Below are 20,932 nucleotides of genomic sequence, written 5' to 3' on the forward strand. Positions count from 1 at the left end.
CTGCTCCCTCCACCCCCCTCCACCCCTCCCTTCCCTCACTCCCCCTCTCATCCCCACCTCCCTCTCAGCCAGAGCAGGTGGGGACCCAGGCCCATGACCTGCCTGCCAGGACTCCTGTCTGCTTGTGTTGTGACCCCATGCTGTCAGCCACATTGCTGGTCAGTGCTTGGTCATATCACCACTGAGCCCCAGAATGAGAGTCAGGACAGGGGATTTATGAGCTCATCCAGGCTCCCTCTGCACCCGGACAGAGGTGTTTCCAGAATGCCTTTCGCCCACCTCCTTCTGTCACAAGAATGGACTTTCTGTTTTAGTTACTCATGGACCCCATAAATCGTAACCACGCTCTGTGTGTGTGTGTGTGTGTGTGTGTGTGCGCGCGCACACGTGTGTGCACGTGCCTGCAGGTGCCTCTGGACAGAAATGAGACCCCCACGGCTCTGGGGGTCCTTAGAGAAGGGGTCAGGGTAGGAGGAGGCCGTCCCCGGTCCCCCCACCACTGTCACGGGTGGACACCATGCCCGGACTTCGACGGGGCTACCTTACGGCCACGGGTGGGGGGGGGGGGGGGGCAGACTCGCAGTGCCCGTGCCTTCCTGCATGCCCCGAGTCCATTAGGCGAGCTGACGACAGATGCCTCGGCGTCCCCCCTGCACGCCCAGCCAGGGCCGTGGCTGTTGCACGTGAGGGAGCCAGCCCAGCAGAGAGCCCGCAGATTAGAAGTGCAGGAAACCTCAAATGATGTGCAAAAAAAAATTGTCAAGGTTAAAAGAATTTTTCCATCCCTTTGCTTCATAACTCAGCATTTCTGATGGCGGTGATTTATGAGCGAGGGGAGCCGGCAGGGGGACCGGGGGTGGGGGGGCCTGTGAGGCCGAGTGGGGGGACGGACAGGAGGCAGCTGCCGGGAGAGGCTCTGGGATCCCCGAAGCTCAGCCCCGAATAACCCGGAGCAAGGCTTTGGAGTGGGGTCAGGCAAGGCAGCCAGATGGCAAATCTAGAGACTCGGCCCCGAGGCCCCCCAGGCCGCTGCCTACAACGGGGTGGGGGCGGAGGGGCGCAGGGGGGAGAGGCCGGGGGGCTGGGCCCCCTCCCTCCTTCCCTCCTCAGGCAGCGCGCGCAATCAGGGGTCAGCCGCTTGCCACTCTCGCCCTCCCACATCCACTTGTAAGTGTCTCGGGCTCCAGGAGCCAAGGCGGGTGAGGGGTGGTCTCGACCTGGCCTTCTGGGCGCTGGAAGGTCTCACTGTAGGAGAGGCAAGGGCAGGGGCCTGTGGCCTCCTGGGCCTGCTTTCTGGACTCCAGGACCCCGTGGGTCTTTGAGCAGGCACGGAGACCCTCCCTCCGGTCCCTGCCTTGGCTCCAGAGCCCTGCGTCTGGCTTCTGTCTCCTCTTGCGGCGAACCCGGCAACACCAGCACCTGCGGTGACCAGTACGGGGCCGCGCAAAGCACAGACGGAGACCTGAGTCCGCAGGGGCTCTCGGGGTGAGCTTCCCGAAGGCCCAGCTCCTCCACTGCAGAGGCCCTGCGGGGAGGACAGAGAGAGGAAAGGGCGGAAGCCAGAGGAGACACGTGTCTGCACCCCGCTTCTCCCTGCCTGGAGTCACGGAGGGCACGGCCCCATCCACACCCCAAACCAGAGCCAGGCCTACAGTGTCCTGCCTGCCGAGCCGGGGGCTCAGGCCCCGGTGAGGCCCAGGTGAGGCCCCACCGCCCAGCCGCGACGGCAGACGCAGGCCTGGGCCCTCCCACCACACGGGCATTGCAGGTTCGGGCCCCAGACCAGGACTCGGACCTTCTCTGGCGAGGAGGTACCTGATGCTGCTCAGAGGTGGAGCTTCAGGGAGGAGTCCCCGCTGACCCGCAGGACCCGCCAGGCGGTGACGCCCACCCTGTGACCACCCAGATGGTCAGGGGTTGGGGGGGGACAGGCCTTCTGGGCTGAAGGGAAGGGGCACTTCCCAGGGGGCACCAGGAAGGAGGGCTGCTGGCCCTCCAGCGCGGAGCCTGCCCCACAGGGACAGGGACGGCTTGGCGTCCCGTGCGGATAAGCAGCCAGCCGTGTCCACGCCCAGACATGCTTGAGAGGACGGAGAGGGCTGCCTGGCACGGGGAAGGCTCAGGAGAACACGGGCCACGTGCCAGCACCTGCCCGGCTGTCCTAAGGGAGAGAGAGAGGTTGGTGCCACGAGGACCCAGAAAGCTCACGGGAGGGCTGGGGCGTCCGCGCCGAAGGCGTTCCCTGCCCGCAGCAGGACCGAGGGGAGACCAGGCGGCTGGCTCCAGGTGCGCACGTGGGACTCGGGCGTGGGCTCAGGTGGCGGTGTTGGACCGACAGGTGCCGGAGGGTGACGGACAGTCACCGTGGTCCAGGCGCCCTGCGCTTTCCCTCATCTGCCCCCAGGACAAGTCCTGCGGGCACCCGGAGGGTCAGACTCACTCTCTGGGGGGCAGTGTGGAGCCACCCCCGCGTGGCACGGAGCTCCCCTCGCGGCAGGCCAAGAGCCCCGAGGACTGAGCCTGCAAGGCACAGTGCAGAGTCCCAGCCCCCAGAGAATGTGCTCTGCCTCTGGGACCCACATCCCAGGACGATCGTTCCCAGCGGGGGAGGCGGGAGGCGGGAGGCGGGGGGGACGGGAGGGCGCAGCCGTGGAGGACGGTGGCAAAAAAGGACACAGATGAGCGAGGCCCCCCGGGGAGGGTGCGTGCAGGGGGGAAGCGGGGGCCTCTGGGGGTCGGTCCTGTAGGCTCCCTCGGGGCCACCTCCTCACTGGGGCTGGTTTGTCTCTTCCCGAAACATGTTGCTGGGTTCTCAGCAACCCCCTGAGCGGCGCCTCACACGCGCGCACACACACGTGCATTCACACGTGTGCACACACACGCACAAGCATACACACGCACGTGCACGTGCACATGCACTTGCACGCATACAAGGCACACATAAGCACACACGTGCACTTTCGCGTGCACACACGCACACGTGCATGCACACATATGCACACTCACACAGGCACGTGCACACACACGCGTGCATATACACACGCACACACGTATATGGGCAAACTGGGTGAAGAGGGCTTCTAAGCACTTAGGACAGTGGTTACTTGGTTAGTTGGACGGATGGATCAGTGTCCCTCTAGCCACTACTTGGGGAGACAGACCCAAGCCCGTCAAGGTGAAGCAACACCCTTGAGGCAACAGGTCAGCCCGGGTGGGGGGGAACCACGGGGGCCGCATGGGCAGTGGGGGCAGAGGCCGCAAGGGCTGTGACGGTCCCAGCAGCCTGTGCCTTCTTCGCCATCCCCAGCCGGTGCCGCGGGTGGGGTCGGACAGAGACAGTGGCTGTGGGAGGGGGGAGCATCACAGGGAGCCCGGGGCCCCGGAGGGGGGTGGGGTGGGGTCCGTGGGTCTCGGCCGCTCGGCCCCTCTTCCTCCTGTGACAGAGGAAGGTGGCAGGACTGCCCCTTCGGTTGACGTGCCACTAACCACAGGTTTTGCTTTGTGGGTCTTTTCTGCGGGTTTCCTGCAGTTGGGGTAGGAGGCGCAAGGGGGGCCCCTGAGAGGCGTTAGTGCCCGGAGGGGGGCCTCTCCCGCGTGGGCCTGCGCTCCCATCCCTGCCGGCCAGCCCCAGGTGGCCTCCCGATGCCGGCCTGGAGCCAGCCATGCCCCTGCACCCCCTGGCACCCTGAGGGTCCGGCTTCTCTGCGCCACACCGCCCTCCAGCCCCACCCCTCCGTCTCTCATCTCCCTCCTCCCCAGGCCCCCCGGCCTCTCTTCCCTCTCTCAGAATTAGGCCCATTTGGTGAAAGCCCCCCCCCCCCCAAAAAAAAAAGAGAATCACAAAACCGTGGTCCCTGGGTTCGGAGCCCCCTCCAGATCAGCCTCCAGAGACGTCAGCAAAGCTGGGCCTGAGCTTGTCTGCTCCAAGACTTGTCATTTATGGGAGGCTCTGCTGGTGGCTCCAGGAGGGGCTCCAGGCACCCCCGCGTGCAGGGGGGCAGACGGGACAGAGGCAGGTTCCGCGTCTCCCACGGCAACACGCCTGCCTCCCGAGATCTCCGTTTCCTCACCATCAGAGGCCGGGCGGGGACCCTGGCTGTGTAGAAAGTGTCTGTGGACATTTGGGGAGCATCTGAGCTGTTACAGAGCATCCAGAGTTGCTGGTCAGAAGAAGCTTCTGCGGGCCTCTGCGGGGAGCTGCCCTTCCCCGGGCTTTATTGTCCAGAACGGGCGCTCAGGACGCCCTCCGGGGGAGCAGAGGCCATGATGCTTGGGATCAGCCTCCTCTGTCTCTGCCGGGACAGGCTGCTACCCCCTGCCCTGACTTTACTGGGTCCTTCTGACACCCTGTTCTCATCTCCCCTGCCCACTGGACGCCCCTTCCTTCTTTGAGGCTTCAGCCCCTCCCTCCTAGGCTGTAAGACCTGGGGCTGCGCTGCCCGGGAATTTGGTCCAAGATGCCGCTGTCTTCCGTGGCTCTGGATTCAGAACCCCACGCAAGCACCGGACGGAGCAGGGGTGAGGATGGGAGGGATTCTGCTGCAGGGGCACCCCTCTCCCGGCGGGGGACAGCATTCAGGTCTTCTAGCAAATGACCCGCTCGGACGCACACACCCGGAGAAGCTCCAAGCCCTGCCCGCCAGGGGCCTGTGCAGAGACCCGCGGCAGGGACCGGGTCAGTGACGCCGGTCACACGCACGTTGGCCGCTGGGCGCGCCGGGAGAGGCCGGGCATCTGCGGGCCCTGGGTGTCGAACGGAAACTTTTCACCTTTAAGACAACTGAATGTTTTTCTTGCTCTCTTACTTTCAGGGGGATGTGCACGCCGGTGTGGGCACGCACGCACACACGCCTGCACACGCACACTCACGCCGAGTCCCGTGCGGTCACACACCCCGACAACACCTCTACCTTCAAGAGTGTTTTCCTCCAGCCCAGCGCCCCAGCTCCCCTTAGCAGAGGGCTCCGTTCTTAGACACAGCGGCCTCCGCTCTCTCACGTGTGGGGCGGCTCTGCAGGGGGGGGCGGGCTGTGCAGCCCCTTTACTGCCAGACCAGGGCTGCAGTCTGCTCGGTGAGAGGAAGGGCCGTCCTCCTGTCCCTCCGCCAGGCTCTCAGAGGCTCCTGGGACGGGCAGCCGGGGGGAGGCGGGGGACAAGGACGTCGCCAATGCCCAGGGGGTCTGCTGAAGTCCAGACGCCAACTGCCTTCCTACTGGGCCCAGACAGCTGGTCCCTCATTGGGTAGTTGCAGGCTGTGTAGACCAGCACACAGGATGTCTCTGACCCTCCTCGGTTCTCGCTCTCCCCGACAGATCTCCGAAGACCTGAGCACGGAGAAGCTCTGCATGGACGCTGCCCCAGCGGGGTCCGGCAGCTGGCTCAAGTACATCCGGGTGGCCTGCTCCTGTAATGACCAGAACCTCACCATGTGCCAGATCAACGAGCAGGTGGGTCTGGGGCTCGCACACCGGCCCTTGGAGTGGTTCTTGGGGCCTCGGCGCCCAGAGAGATGGTGGGGGCGGGGGGTGCCGGGGCGAAGGGGCAGCCGGGCCCTGCCGGGCCCTGTCCTGCCGCGGGGCGGGGAACTCCGCGACACCCCGTGGTTGTTCCCTGGAGCCTTCTGTTGGCCATCCAGTTACGCACGGCTGTCTTTGCGGCTCCGCTCGGAAGTGCTCTCTGGGGGGTGGGCACCGCCCTCCGGGGGTGCCCTGTGAGCCCCTACGGCGTCCCAGCCAGCCTGCGGAAGCCATTGGCTCCCCTGGCCGACAACCCATCTTTCTCCTGAGCCGGGTGGCCCTGACTTCAGCCCCTGGCCCCAGGGCCGGGACGCCTCACTCCTGCTGCCAGCCCCCCTGGGAGGCCAAGGACCCCGCTCGGCACGCTGGAGCCTCGCTCGCCGTGCAATTTCCACGCCACCCTGGGAACACAGGCACCGCTGGCTCTCATTGCTCATGGTGGCCGTCCGGGCTGAGAGCCGAACAGGAGAGAAGATGCCATATGCAGCCCCCACGTGTCCCCAGTGCTGGGAGGCCCTATTCTGTGTCTTTAACTACAAGTTTGCAAATGGCCCCTGAAGACTCCCCACCCCGGAGCCAGGCCCCTCGGCACGTCTCCACTGCGTTCCCGGAGCAGCGCCGGGCTCCTCAGGGTGCCCAGGTGCCCGACCTGGCCGATCGAAGCAGCGTGCGCTTGCCGAGAATATCTTGGGGTTCCACAGGAGATTTCATCTGCGAAAGGGATTCCACTGCTTCCAAAAATGTTTTCGGAGACCACATAACAAAGACTGCATTCTCCCGTCGCCTGTGCAAACCATTAAAAGTGGTTCGAGGCTCTTGACTTCAGAGAAACAGTTTTGCATTAGGAAACACAGAGAGCACGCACCAGGGAGGTCCCTGGGACACCCGTCAGCTGCCCCCCCCTCATCCGCTCAGGCTCCTTCTCGGCCCTGGGGCTCGGCCTGGATTAAGCCCTGGACACAAGCTGCCACCAGACGCGGCGAAGTTGGAATACACCTCTGCTCCTGAGACGACCACAGCTTGTAGCCAGAACCCAGCATTTTGAAAATAAGGTGGTTTGGGTTTGTTTTTTTTTTTTTTTTTTTTTTTTCTGATTGCAAAAAATATTGCAGAAATTGAAGCCAAAAAGAATAATCCTCAAAAATTAGAAGAGAACTTAAAAAAACAAACCTCTTTTCCTTCCTCCAAATGAAAGTGAAATCGGAGTGACGGAAGGTCAGATCTAGGCATGCCCCTCCTGTGCAGACCGCGCGTATCCTCGGCCCGTGTCTGGAAGCTGATGGGCAGCGGAAGGAACACCGTGGGGCCGAGCCCAGGATGGCACTTCCGTGAGAGGCAGGATCCAGATTCTTTGAGGGGGGTGACCGGTCCCGATGGCTGGAAACACCGGTTTCTACAGAGCAACAGGCTTGACCTGGGTTGGAGCTGGAATAAGAACGTCCCTGAAATATTAATAATAAAACAAAGATTTTTGAAGACAGGCTTCTCTTTGAGAAGGAAACATTACACGATATTAATGGGGTTTCTCAGATGTCCATAATCCCAAGAGTTTCTACCAGGATTTCCTGGCACTTATGGACACCCCAGCCCCCGCTGCCTGCACTCGCACACGCGCACACGCGCACACACGCGCACACACACACCGCTCTCGACAGCACGGACGTGGAGGGGACAGCGTCCAGACTGAGAATCTAAGAGGCATAAGGCAGTGTGGGTTTTGCCAGATGGTGCTCAGAAGCCCGTCACATGACCTCAACCCCGGTTTTGAGAGGACGAAGAACCCTGGGCAGGAGGGGGTCTCGGGGGCGCGAGGAGAAAGTCCCTGAAGTCACGGCTCCCCGAAGAACCGAGCTGGCAGCTCCGAACAGGAGACCGTGTCCTTCCGAGGGAGCCACGCGTTTCTTCCACGGACTGCGGCTCCCACGGCCGTGAGCACAGCCCTGCCTCCAGCTTCTCGTTCATGCCACAAGGCCCCCTCTTGGCGCCCTGTGGCTCTGACGGCCACCTCTGTCCCCCTCTCTGCAGCTCCAGACGGCAGAGCCCAGGGCAAGAGAGGCCACAATCGGGCCATGGATTTCCTCCTGGACTCAGCCCTATCCACTAAACAGTGGCGAGCGGCTTTCACAGACGGTCCTGGGCCAACACAGGCTCTGGGGCGGCCGGTCTGCTCCGGACAAAGTGTCCACGGCCTACGGCTGGGGGCTCCAGGTCTGTCTCTGGGTTTTTGGAAGTGGTCGGATCACAGCCATAGACTCTGGAGGGCCCTGATTGACCTTTCCCACTTAGCATAAACGGAAAGCAAAGGGGAGCCCACGGGCAGCAGAGTTCCCCCAGGTAGCATGACCCTCCCCCGGCCCCGGGCGACCTTCACTCCCCTCCCCCTGCCGCCCGCCAGCCCCTGCTTTTCCTTCTGAAAAATCTGAGACGCTCAGATCACCCCTGGGTGGTTCTTTCTCCCGCAATTATGGGCACACGAGTTGGTCTGAAACGCTGCCGGAGACAGACGGGGCCTGTCCCTGGATTTGTTTTAACGTTAAGCCCGAAATCAAGAGCTTGGAAGTAACACGCCCACCGGAGGGAGCAGAGAGGGGCGGAGGCCTGTTCACGGCGCGCTGTCTCCCCGTCCCCACCCGCCGCACCGGGGCAAGGATGCTGGGGCCCGACGTCGGTGGCCAGCGGGGCCGAGGAGGGAGTGAGCCGGTGCTGGGGTCACACGCAGATGTCGGGGAGCACGACTCGGGGGCTCCGAACGCCCCCGCACACGGAGGAGAGCCCCCGGGGCCCACGCTGTGCGCCCCCAAGGCCGGCCGGGCGGCAGGGAAAACCCAACAGCACCAGCAGGTTTCCCGGGGCACAGCCAGCTCAGCCCGGGCACCGGGGCCGGGCCTCCCCGAAGAGGAAGCAGACAAGCTTGTTAAAGAAAGGCATTTCGTTAGCAGATCAGCCGGCCGATAACCACACAGCCCCGCGTCCAGGAGAGCCAGCGCTTGTGTTTAATGAAAACCTGGTGCTCCCGGGCCGGCCGCACGTCGGCCCGGCAGCTTCTCTGTTGCTTTCGCTTCCCTGCCCTCGATGCGGGGACCCCGCCGCGGTGGCCGGTCAGGGCGTGGAGCCGTCCGCCGGGGCTGGAACCCGCAGGATGGCGTCCAGCACGGGTCCCCCGCCGCCTCTGCTCCCCGCCCCCAGGATTTTCTAAATTAAACCTTGTAAATGGATTGGCCCGTTTCAATGGTAGCTCCCAAACAATTAGATACAATTTCCCCCTTTGAAACGAGAAGGGCAGGGGAATTCATTGTAGCGTTTCTTGGCCAGTTTACAAAAGACTTAACATATATATCAAATTCATCGGAGTCCGAAAGCCGTGGAGTTCTGCGGTGCCCTCTTCAGAGCAAGCTGACCCTGCCTTCGGGAAGGAACAAGACCTAAATTCGACCACGCCGGCACAACACCGGCCGGAGCCCTTGTCAGAATTTCCGTTCTTCTTCTTGACCGAATGGGGTGCTGGATTAGGAGAGCCACGTAAGAACGGTGGGGACCACGTTGCCCAGTGATGTGCGTGTGTAGATACACACGCTCTCCAGCCCCAAACCGTACGACAAAGGAAGAGACAGATGTGCGGGACTTTTGCCCACGTTTGTGCCGCTGGGAAGGAGACGGTACAGCACCAAGGCCGGAAAGCTTCTCGGACACGAGTCGCTTCAGCCCCGCGTGGGAAGACAGGAGCGTGGCAACCGCCAGGCATGCCAGGCCGTGTCCTCTCCCCGGCGGAGGAAGGAACCGTCTGCCTGTCCCCGGAGCCTGAGCCTGCCGTGGGGGCCCGACCCAGACCCGCTGTCCCCGCGGTCCCGCTCGGCTCTGAAAAGGCACAGGCAGGCCTCCCCCGATCCGGCTTGGAGCACGGCCTGGGTGGCTTTTTAAACTCCAAATGCTCAAGCCCTCAGGCAGCCTCAGGGCTCTGGTGTCCACAGCCCTTCCCAGGCAGAGACTGCCCGCAGCCTCGGACCTCAAGGAGGAAGGACACACAGCGGTGTTTCCAGAGCCCGCACCGGAACCGCCTTGCCTCTTCGGGGGTCCCTGAGAGGAGAATGCCGAGGACCGGCGTCCCCTGCGGGGGACAGGCCAGAAGCGGACCGGCCATTCCGCTCCCCCTTGCTGCTTCTCTTTTGTGAAAAGCCCTCGCAGAGCCCCCCAGAGGCCTTCACAGATCCCGCACAAAGCCGAAATCCAGGATGCAGGGAGGTTTTCTTTTTGCGATAAGCACACTGAAAGCGATGTTGCCCGCGTAACTCAGACACCCCTTGAAAGGTCCTCAAACTGTCACAGGGGGAGAAACGGTCCCGTGCACTTGACCACTTTCACCTTTCTGAGCCGTCCGTTTGCTCCGGGCCGGGCAGAGCCGTGGCCGTGGCCGAGCACCCCGTGCAACGCGGGGGCAGCTTCTCGTAATTTCAATCGTAAAACCCCCAGATTAAGTAGGAATGACAATCGTAGAACCTAAGTCGTCGTGTTCGAAAACAGTATCACCCTCGTGAGTTGATTTGATATTTAAAAAAAAAAATACTTGAGGAACTCAAGAAGCTGTCTAAAACTAACATCTATTTTAAATCTGAAATATTTCTTTGTCTTAAAGAACGTTGGGGGGAGGGAGTGACGTTTGTTTTCGCGGAAGGGTCTGAATGAGCACAGCCTGTGTGAAATCGACTGTTCTCAGGCACTTCTCTCCGCCTTGTGTTGGGAACGTGGGCTTATTTGTCCCCGAGCTCCGTCCACCTGCAAGGGGCCCGCTCCCGTGTCGGGAGAGGGACGAGGGGGAGGAGAGGACCCACACTCAGGGCCACCACCGTCCCTGCGGACAGAGCAGAGACATTCAAACAGGGACCTAACCTCAGACCTGTGTGTCTGGCTTCGGTATTTTGAAAGCCGTTTGCGAGCAGACGTTTATTGGCTCCCATGAACCCAGCTGTTGTGACTTCCCCAGCTCTCAGATCCTGAAACCAGAGAGAAAACTCCAGCTGGGCCCTGCCCAGAGCACGGAGACAGGGTTTCAGCCGTGCAGGGCTGCAGCTGTTGAGGGCGCGGGTTTTCGCTGCTGTCACAGACACAAACCTTTTTCCTTTTCCCGCGGTGGACGAGGCACCACAGGGGAGGGTTTCTTTTTCCTGGAGGAGCAGGCCTCTCTCCCTTCTGTGAAAATGAGTGCTCAGCCCATCCACATGGCAGACGGGGCCCTCGGGGCCCTCAGTCTGAAGCCGGCCCAGCCGCCGAGGGGCACACGGTGAACGGGAGTCGCCCGCCCACTTCAGGAGTTTTTAAGGTGCTACAGAATCATGTATTACAGTCCCCTGCGGAAGGGGCCGGCTCCGCACCGTAAATGCGCAATTTGTAACGCCCCCAGAGGCCAGGAGCCGCCCAGGCCTCAGTCCCACCAAAGCCTGCGCGGCCTTTGTCCTGGGAAGTCAGCAGAGCCTGAGGACAAACGAGCAGGAGGCGGCTGGCTGATAAGGCCTTTGTGCCAGTGGGAACAGGTCATAAAAACTCCAGAGCCTCCCTCACACCTCCGTGCCCTTGGCCACGGCATCGGCTGAGTTTGGAAAAGTTTGCTCCGGTCCCTGTTCACCTCCTGTCTCCCCTTCCGGGTGGAGGCAGGTTGGGGGCGCCCCTGCCCCCCCCCACCCTAACCAGAGCCCTGCAATTAGCACTAATAGCAATTAATTCCGTCTTCCGCTCAAAGTCCAGGCGGCCACGGCTGCGGGCCGCTGGCTGCCCTCCTGTGCTGCGCTCACACCCCTGCCAGGTGCTGTCCCGAGGTTGGGGAGAGGGCGCCCGCTGTGCACAAAGCTGCTCCCTATGGCCAAGTGCACCAGACCCTCCCTCAGCTCCTCCAAGGCTGTGTTGGCGGGAGGATCAGTCCCCGGGGAGGCAGGCGGCCTGGGACCACACGCGGGGGCTGTAGAGGGGTCCCAGGAGGTCCGGGCAGCCCTCAGAGCTGGGAGGGGTGTGGGGGCGGGGACCTAGGTGGCCTTGGAGCGCGGGTAGGGGATTCCAGGAGGTCCAGTGGCCTTGGGAGCCACCGGGGTGGGGGGTCCCAGGAGAGGCAGTGGCACTCAGAGAGGGGGGTGAGGAGGGTGGGGGGGGTCCCGGGAGGCCGGGTGGCCCTCCGAGGGGGTCAGACGGGGAGGCGGAGAGGGGAGGCGGGCCGCGCCCAGCCCCTGCCAGCCCGGCTAGAGCAGGAGTTCAGCAGTCCCGGCCGGAGGCAGGATGCGGCCCCAGGAGCCGCGCTGAGCGGGGACGCCAGGTCAGAGCGGGGCCTCGGGGAGGGACGCGGCCGCGGAGGGATGTGGTGGGCGGGCCCACATTGCCCTCTAACGGGGCCTGAGGAAAGCCGCCAGGACCCTCCTCTGGCCCCAGCCGGGCCCCAGCCGGGCCCCAGCCTGTGCGCACGTAGCTGGCGGCCGGGGCTACGCGCACTTGGTGAGCCTACTCGCTCACCACCCAGATGCACGTGTGAGACCCGGCCTGCCGACTCGGGGCCCCCTTCCCGGTCACTCCGGGGTCCCCTGGCTTTGTTGGAGTGTCCCATACGCTGGGTCCCACTTTGAGATCCAGTGGCTCATCTGATTTGTTTTTCAAGTAACCATTTGGCCACTGCAATTTTTAGCGAAAGTGATACAAAACCGGGATCTTAATGGCAATGGCCTTGTGGCGACAGTTGCTAAGGTCCCTTCCCCATTTGAAATCCCCACCGTCTTGGCAGCAACGTGTGTGACGGCAGTTGCCAAATAAAATGAAGGTGCGTGGGGGGCGGGTGGGGGGCGGGGAGGAACTTTGGGCTGCGTGACACGCCCGGGCCGTGTGTGTTTCTGCCGTGCGGTGCCCTGGGAATCAATCCGGGCAGGCCCCGGGGACACCGTGGGGCTCTGTGTGTCCTGGGGCGGGGGGGGGGGGGGGGGGGGGGAGTTCCCTGCTGTTGTCAGGACTGGTGGTTTGTAAAGGAGTCTGCACGGATGTGGCCTGTGAGGGGAAAAGGGGTCCCACAAGTGACGGGGATGGCTCAGGCTTCCAGATGTTTCCTGGGGCCCGGGGGCGAGAGGGGAGGCCGTGTGCCCAGCTCGAACCGTGTCCCCGCCCCCCGATGCTGGAAAGCCTGGCCTGGTACCTAAGTCCCAGGTCCTCCGTGAGGGCGGGGCCGGAACAGCTCCAGGAGGGAAGGGCCTGGAGGAGCCTCAGCCCTCGAATTTCCTGGGTGCAGATGGAATCTTCTAGGTCTTTCTCTGGTCTCCCAGCCAGTCCTGCAGCCAGGCCTTCAGGCTTCTGGAAGGACCTTGGTTACTGTTGCCTGGATAGAGACCCAAATACCAAGTGCTGGGGTGGTGGGCAGTGGCTTGGCTGTCTGACATTTCTGGAATTGGGATACAAGCCTTCCTGGTGTCGGCCCCACTCGTGTGAGGGGTCGGTACCCCCCCCCCCCAGCAGAGGACCCGTGTCGCTGCTCTCCAGGGGTGGGGAGGCTCCCAGGCACAGAAGAGCCCGGTTCTCTCCCACGGTCACCCCAGCCTTTGCAGCTGGTTCCGGGGTCCCCTCCCAAACAGCCCCTGCCCCTGTGGCCCTGCTGAGCCCTAGGGTTCCCCAGAGCAGACGGCCCTTTCTCAGGACATGCAGCGGCACCGGCCGAGGCGCTCCGAGTACTGAGGCTACACTTCCCACATTCTCCTCCCCTAGACCTGAGCCCACTGCTCCAGGCTTCGATCTCCGCCCCTCCCCCAGGCCCCACGCACCCCTCCCCGCGCTCAGGGTGCCCCCATCTGGGTCCCCAGGGCTGCCGGGTGCCGGTCACCAAGCTAGCCGCAGGCACGTGTGTCCCTCCACCGTCCCTGCGGACGGTGTCCACGCTCACAGGAGACTCACGGCCTGCCGTCCTGGCCCACAGAGCCTCTGTCAGAGTTCACGGCCACTTTCAGAATGTCCAGATTGGCCCTCGACCCCCTCCAGGCCCCCACCGGCAAAGGGCATCTCGCGTACACTTTGAGAAAAGGAGCCTGAGACCCAAGCCAGGCCCCGCTGCCCGTGAGAAGCGCCAGCCTCCCTGGTGCCTGCCGCTGGGACGCGCCCCGCCTGGGCACGGCGTCCTCCGTCCCCTTTACCGACCTCCAACAACGGGACGGAACAAACTACAAGGGGCTCTAGCCCTGGTGAGCATATTCTGCAAAGTTCCAGGAGGGAGACTCTCAGCGGCAATTAGTGGGCAGGTCGAGTGGCCCGCGGGCGTCGCCTGTGTGCACGCAGCGTGGCTCTCTCTCGGCAGCCGGGACGGCAACACTCACCCCTTCTCTCTGCCTTTCCGCCTAGATTTATTATAAAGTCATCAAGGACATCGAGCCTGGGGAAGAGCTGCTGGTGCACGTGAAGGAAGGCGCATACTCCCTGGGCCCGGTGCCCCCCGGTCTGGATGGTAAGCCCCCCCTCCTGAGGCCGCCCGTCACCCCTGCCACATGCCGGGGCCCGCCGCTCAGACCCCGGGCCGGCGGGACCGGCCCCCTCCTAACAAGCTCTCCACTGAAGCGTCGCACTCTCCCCACCGCGGGTTATATGAGCCACACGCCGAATTCCCGCCAGGACTTCGGGCCATAGGAGCCAATGGGTATCGTGTGGCATTATGTCTTTGTCGTGGAAGTGTCCCGGGGGACTTTTTGTTTTTTGGTTTTTTTTTTTTTTAACTGTATTATTAGCAGCATGGTTTTGTGGCTTGGAAACCTCCACCCTGCAGAGCTCCGTGCCGCGGGAGACGTTTCAGGGTCGCTTCAGAGAGGGCAGCGCCGGCGTGTAGGTCTCTGAAAGCGGTGCCCTGTCTATCGTCGATGGCAGAGTCCGAGAGAAAAGTTAAGGGGAAACTGATGTCGTGAGAGGGGACATTTCGGGTTGGGGCGTTGCCACAGGGGCACTTGGACGGCAGCTGAGCCCGCGGATCCATGTGTGGAGAGCTGCCCTCCTGTCCTTTGCTCCCGACTCGTCGCTTGGTGCTCGTCCCTTCCCACCCTTCCTCCTTCACACACACACACCTACATGTCAGAGGGCGTTAGAAAATTCCAGCCACAGGCAGGCTGGCGGTTCCAGAACGCGGCCTTCTCCTCCTTCGTCCCCACCGCGAAGCAACGTGCCGTTCACCTGGGGACTCTGGAACAGCGTTTGGGTCCCTCCGAGGAACCAGGAACCCTGCGCTGGCAGCGGAGGGCCGGTGGTTAACTCCCTGAGTGCCGCCGCCGAGCTCGCGGCGTCTTCCCTTTGAGACCCCACAAGGGAGCAGAAAAGCCACCTCCCCTTCTGGCCGGGGCTGGTGATTCCGCTCGGCTCACCCCGGAGCAGGCGGGAGGCCGCCTTTTCCCCTTCCTGTCTTTCCTTCCCTCCCCTCCAAAGGCACAGAGGCTTAATGATTAACACCACTTACCGCAGGTTCCTCTAATAATGCCACGAGAGGGAGTGGCATGGGCCGGGGCCGGGAGCAAACACGGAGATCTCTGCCTTAATTTACCCTTTCGATCCCCGAGCCTGGCCCGGCGGCTGCGTCCTTCCTCCCCGCGGCCCGGGTCCCTGAGCCGCCGCTCCCAAGTCGTCACGGAGCCGGATCCTATCTGCGCGCGCCTCTCAAGTTTGGTTTTAATTAGGCCGTCAAGAAAAGAAAAATTAACGGCTGAGGTCTGGGTAGTGAGGGGATGGGCTCGTTTTCCTTAAAATAATCGTTGAAAAGACCTATGGGTCTCAGCACACGAGAACTCGGAAAGATAAACCCACTCCCCTTCGGGGAGCACCCGGCCAGGGAATGTCGTTTGTATAATGAAACTTCTTTCTTCCAAAAGGTCCTGGATTGCTTCCCCCCCCCGCCCGCCCCCACCGGGCCCCCTGATCTTAAAATTAGCCGGGTCCACATCTCCCTAATAATTCATCAAACATTTGTGGGCTAATCGCTTTCCACACATAATGGTCTAGCATCAAATATCTGACTTTTCATACTCTCTGCTGTCACAGGCATCCCCCAGCCCCCCAACGGCCGCCCCCTCCCCAGCTAAACTCAGAATCGCACAGAAAGAAAATGCAAAATCGTTCCTCGCTAAGATAATTATCATAAAAATCTTTTCTCCCGGCCCCAGCTAAACGCAGAGGCCCCTTATCGCGGCAGGAATTTGGAGTGGGTTCTCCAGCGCTTTTGAGCCTCCGGTCTGGTCCATTGCCATGCAGACACCGCATAATTGTGTCCCCCTCGGCTCTCTGAAGCCATTAGGCACCGATTTATTTTTCTGTCACATTCCTGCCTTGTGAAGTTGCGGACGGGACTTCACACAGACAGGCCGGGTGTGGAGGCGACACGCACAGCACGGGCTGCCGTGGCCCCGGCCCGGTGTGGTTTGGATAGCACACGTTGCGTCCGCCAGATTCGGAGCTGACTCACAATTTTTCGTGCTGCTGTTGCGGGCGGGGGCCTTTGGAGGGGACAGCGTTCAGGTATCGCGGCAGACACGGGGGCCCCTGGGTGCCAGCCCCCTGGGGGCCGAGGGCGCCGGTCTGGTGGATCCCGGCCTGGAAATGCTCTTTGAAAGCCGCGGCTTTGGAAAGAAACGCGGTTCCAGTCTCCCTGCGAGGGACTCAGAGCACAGGGACGCCACGTTCAGGGTCATTCAGTAGTTGCGGCGACTTTTTATTTTGTGCTTATTCTTTCAGCGCGGAGGGGAAAGATTTCCCTTGCGGGAAAGCTTCTTGATCTTGGGAGAAAATAAGGAAAATCATTTCCATTCCAGTATGCTTTTCTTCCGAGAAAGGCTTAAAATCGTTAACTTCGCTCCCCCTTCCAAAGAAGTCGCAAGGATGCAGTGACTTGTATATAAAGCGTATGAGGAATATGATACAATGTAACGTAACATTATATGATATGATAGGTGTCGTATAATATGACATAACACAACAACATGATATAATACAACGTAACGCAATATAACCAGAATATAACCTATCCTTTTGGTGTTTTTTCACGTGGGGTTATTTGCGCCGGGCCCTGGGACCCACATGGCTGCGTGCATCCTCTGTGGCCCGTGCAGCGTGCCCCGGACGTGTGCACTCAACGCCCGCCTTACCTGCGTGGGAGATGCTGGGACACCTGTCCACGCCACGGCACGGGGCGTGGGGGACTGAGGCTTAGACACGGCCGGTGTCCGTCTCTGTCCTTCAACCAGGGCAAACGTGGGTCCGTGGAGGGATGAGGGGGCAGGGAAAGAGGGCGACATGTATCTCCCGTCAGTTCCGTGGCCTCTAGGAGGTCCTCAAACGCCGTCAGAGTGAGAATCAGGCAGGATTTTCATTTTAAATCCAAATTCCAGATCAACACTGAGAGAATGGGTTGGTTGATGCTATGGGCGGGTGGGGTCGGCCTTTCTTCTCGTATTTGTTGTCAAATTTCAAACTTCTGGGACTGTTCCCAGTTGGGTCCAGAAAGAGTAAACTACAGACTGGCATTTCTAACTTACTCATGGCGCCGGTGGCGGTGGGAGGGCCCCAGGAAGTCAGAACAAACCCACAGGGGCCGTTTCTGTGGGGTCCGTGCATCCGGCCCCGTTGTGAAATGGGGCTCTCGGTCCTCAGATGTAGAGGAAAGCCACATGTGTTAAGTCGAGGCGGGCCTGCAGGAGACGCCAGGGCGAGCCCAGCTCTCGCGGCCCGTTCGGTGCTCTCCCCGGGCCGCACACGGCGGGACCCCGCCACCCTGCCTCCAGGGCCCCGCCCGGTGCCGAGGCTCCAGTTACACGGCTCTGCCCCCTCCTCCCCGGGCGCCCTGGGCCGGCCATTCCGTCTGTCCCGGCCTCCGTTTCCCAGTTATAAATCGGGGATAAGAATAGTCTCCCCCCGGCAGCGCGTGGATTGGCACGGGCCTTAGATCCGCGAACACCGGGAAATTCCTCTGGCAGCGCCTGCTGCGTGGGGGCTCCCAGACCTCCAGGGTCCCCATCGCCGTCCACGGCCCTTCCCACGGACGCTCCGGTTCTCCCGCAAAGGCGATGCTTTAGAGACGCGCGGGGATGATGGCGCGGTGATGTGCACCCTCCCTGCGCCCCTCCCCCTCCCCGGACTCCACCCTGGCACCCAGGGGGCCCGCCCAGTGCCCGCATGGGTTTTGTGCCAGCGCCTTCTCTGACTCGGTGCTCCGGGCGGCCCCGGGCCCCGCCATCCCTATCCTCCCGCCCCTTGGTCTGCCCCTCGCAGGAACGGGGGCCTGCCCTGGTCTTTGTGTTTGCAGACGCACTGAAGGGTCACTGGGGCGGCCGCCCTCCCTGCCTCCTCCAGCCCCCGGTCTGCGGTTGGTGTGGACCGGCTGGCCTTGCCTCCTCCTGGTCCGTTTCGCAGCTCGCCATGCGTCTGCGGCCCTACGGGGAGGTGTTTGGGGGCAGAGCCTTCGCGGCCTCAGAGGCCCACACGGGGGCCCCGCCAGGCTCTCGCCCGGAGCAGGGCTGGGTGCTGTAACTCGACTCCCTGACCCAGACAAGCGAGAGCTGCTCGTCCCCATCTGTGTTGAATTCCTCCAAACGAACACTTTCTCGACAGCCCACTCTGGTCGATGGGCAGGCTGGCAGGCCCGGACGGTGCGTCAGACCAGCACTGGAGCCCGCCCAGCCTGTCCTCGGGGCCCTTCTCGGCAGCCCCCCCACCCCCCCGTCACCCAGATGTCTGCCTCCACGCAAAGATGTGGACAGAAGTCACATTTGTACACCTGAGGGGGTCGTCCAAGGCCCCGGAGCATCTCAGATCCAGCGCCCACGGAGCCTGCCCCTTGGGTGTCGGGGAGTGGGGGCCTCCGGGTGCCACCGGTGGGGATGCCAGGTGTGACCACACACCGGGAGCGGTGCCTCCAACGTTAGTCTCAGGGAAGCTTCTGGTCGGGAACAGGTGGCCCGCCCTCTCTCCTGACCCCCTGTCCGGGCTGCAGAGCACCCCCTCCCTGTCCTTAGCACTCTGAGATGTTTCCGGTGGTCTCTCTGACATGGGAGGGGGCGTGCCTGTGCCCCCACCTCCCTGCCTCCTTGACTTCCTCGGGGGCAGGCCATTTGGGTCAGCTTATTAAGGCTGAGCTCTGCACAAGCTTGTACACACACACACACACACACACACACACAGAAGCACAGGCACACATGTCCACACTCCAACACACGGTCACAGGCACACACAGAGGCTCACTCTTGCACACATATACCTGTTTCCCCACACACGTTCACACAAACACACACGAAGCCACGCACAGAAATACAGCCACATAGCACACGCACAACTGCACACAACCAAACATTCACACACGTGTGCACTCACATGTACGTATGTGCACACGCACTCACTCTTAACATGCACAACACATGCCAACCGTGTGTGCACAGAAACAGACATTTGCACGTGCAGAGCAAGCGTGCACGTTAACGCCCACACACACGTGCACAGGTGCCCTAACGCCCGGGCGCACTCGTGTGTGAACATGTGCCAGCACACACGTTTCCACATGTGTAGCCGCACATGGAAGCACATGCGTGCTCTGGCACACGCACACGGGTACGCACACACACCAACACAAACAAGTGTGGATGCACAAATATCTCTACACGTTCACACAAAGGTGCACAGACAAGGATGCAGATGCGTTCAGATACACACGTTCGTGCACACGCACACTCACAGCCGCACACCCGTGCACAAGCACACGAGCATGCACACATCCGCTCAACGCACACGCAGGCACGCTTTCCGACTTGGGTCCCAGCTTTCAGCGCAAGCGTTCCGTCCCGTCCTCGGGCAGGGAGGGGACACGGCGCTGGGGAGAAGCCACTCGCAAGCAGTGGCCCGGGTGGGGGCTCGGGGATGGGCCCAGAGGACGTCTCCGCCGGGAAATTTACGGCTTTGAGCGGGTTGTTTGGCTTGGCACGGTGGTCAGGATGCCGCCTCGTAAACTTAATAATAGCTGCCCCCCTTTTAATTTGTTTGACCTTGACGACAGTAATTTACGATATGCATTAGAGCTCTGTCTTCTTTTTTCCCCTGATTCATAAACAAACCACTTGGCCAGCTTCCTTCTCTGCTCCCAAGCGCAGGGCCGTCTGGAGCCCGGCGTGGCCTCCTGCCACGCGGGGTGGGGCCCGGTGTTTCTCGGCATTTCTGATGGTGCGGACACAGGGTCCCCTCGGTCCCCAGGTCCCCGGGGCGGCCGCACCCGGCCCGGGATGAGGGCAGAAAGGAAGCGGGAGCGGGAGCGGCCGGTGTGGGAAGCAGGGCCCGCCGCCCCCACCCCCAACACCCCCTCTCGGGCCCGGAGCCTGGGCCCCGTCTCGCGCTCCCCACGGACCTCCCACCCTCTGTCCCTAGCAGGGGAGCCCACGTTCCGCTGCGACGCCTGTGACGAGCTCTTCCAGTCCAAGCTGGACCTGCGACGCCACAAGAAGTACGCGTGCGGCTCCGTGGGGGCCACGCTCTACGAGGGCCTGGGCGAGGAGCTCAAGCCGGAGGGGCTCGGCGGTGGGGGCGGCGAGCAGGCCCACGAGTGTAAGGACTGCGAGCGGATGTTCCCCAACAAGTACAGGTGCGGCTGCCCCCCATCCCCCCAGGCCTCTTCCCCTCCCCCCGCACCCCCCTTGTCCTCCCCGCACCCCCTCACTGCCCCCCAGGCCCCCCAAGCTGGTCAGCAGAGCCAGCTGACCCTGGGACCACAGCTGGGACCTCGGCCCTCAGCCCTGTCCACACTGACGAGCCGAGAGAGCCTTAGGGACGGGGGAGACCAGCGTCCCCTCCGGTGTGGCTCACCTCGGGGCAGGTACCCCTCCCTGCCCACTCATCTGTCACTACACACAGCGTGGCCCATGAGCTGGTGGCTGCAGGCCACGGGTGCTCCCAGCTCTGACCCCTGCCCGGTGCCCCCCCCCCCCCCGGAAGATCCGCGTGGTCGGTAGAGATATTTCTGGCCCTGCCATTCTGCAGTCAGGGCTGAGCCTTGGAGATAGACCACGGGGAAGGCGAGAAATGCAGGCCAGACCCCGAGACGTGCAGGGCTCAAGCCCCAAGGCCACTCCCGTAGCAAGGCCCAAGACCAGGACGGCAGGATGGCAACACCCTGCTGTCCCAGGGTCTGTGCGGTGCCCCGGACCCTCTGCACACACAGACCACTCCTCACACGGTGGGCGGGAGCTGGCGGCTCAAGGCCGCCCGGGGGTCCCTCATCCCCCACCCCGGGCACCGGCCTCTGCTCCAGGGATGGAACCCCCGCTGTCCTGGGAGGTTTCACAGGCGTGGGCACGGTACACCAGGCCCGCCATGTGACGGCCGGACGTGGTCAGCCTAGAGCAGGCACGAGCTGGCCCTCCCCCTGGGAAGTGGGGGCCCTGAGGACCCCTGGGAGCCCCCCC

General features: G+C 62.6%; 1 protein-coding gene across 6 annotated transcripts in view; it reads left to right on the plus strand.

The window, feature by feature from the left end:
• Positions 1-20,932, plus strand: part of PRDM16 (PR/SET domain 16) — a 315,820-nt gene that overhangs the window by 262,437 nt on the left and 32,451 nt on the right. For 3 of the 6 annotated variants that reach the window (XM_045475378.1, XM_045475380.1, XM_045475382.1), the window contains exons 4-6: positions 5,313-5,447; positions 13,863-13,965; positions 19,899-20,112. In XM_045475378.1, the coding sequence (XP_045331334.1) occupies positions 5,313-5,447; positions 13,863-13,965; positions 19,899-20,112 (452 nt within the window). Of the gene's footprint in view, positions 1-3,365; positions 5,073-5,312; positions 5,448-13,862; positions 13,966-19,898; positions 20,113-20,932 lie in introns of those variants that run through there. The other 3 variants (XM_045475379.1, XM_045475381.1, XM_045475383.1) reach the window with 2 other exon arrangements.

Source organism: Leopardus geoffroyi, chromosome C1, assembly GCF_018350155.1.
Source record: "Leopardus geoffroyi isolate Oge1 chromosome C1, O.geoffroyi_Oge1_pat1.0, whole genome shotgun sequence".
NCBI lineage: Eukaryota > Metazoa > Chordata > Mammalia > Carnivora > Felidae > Leopardus > Leopardus geoffroyi.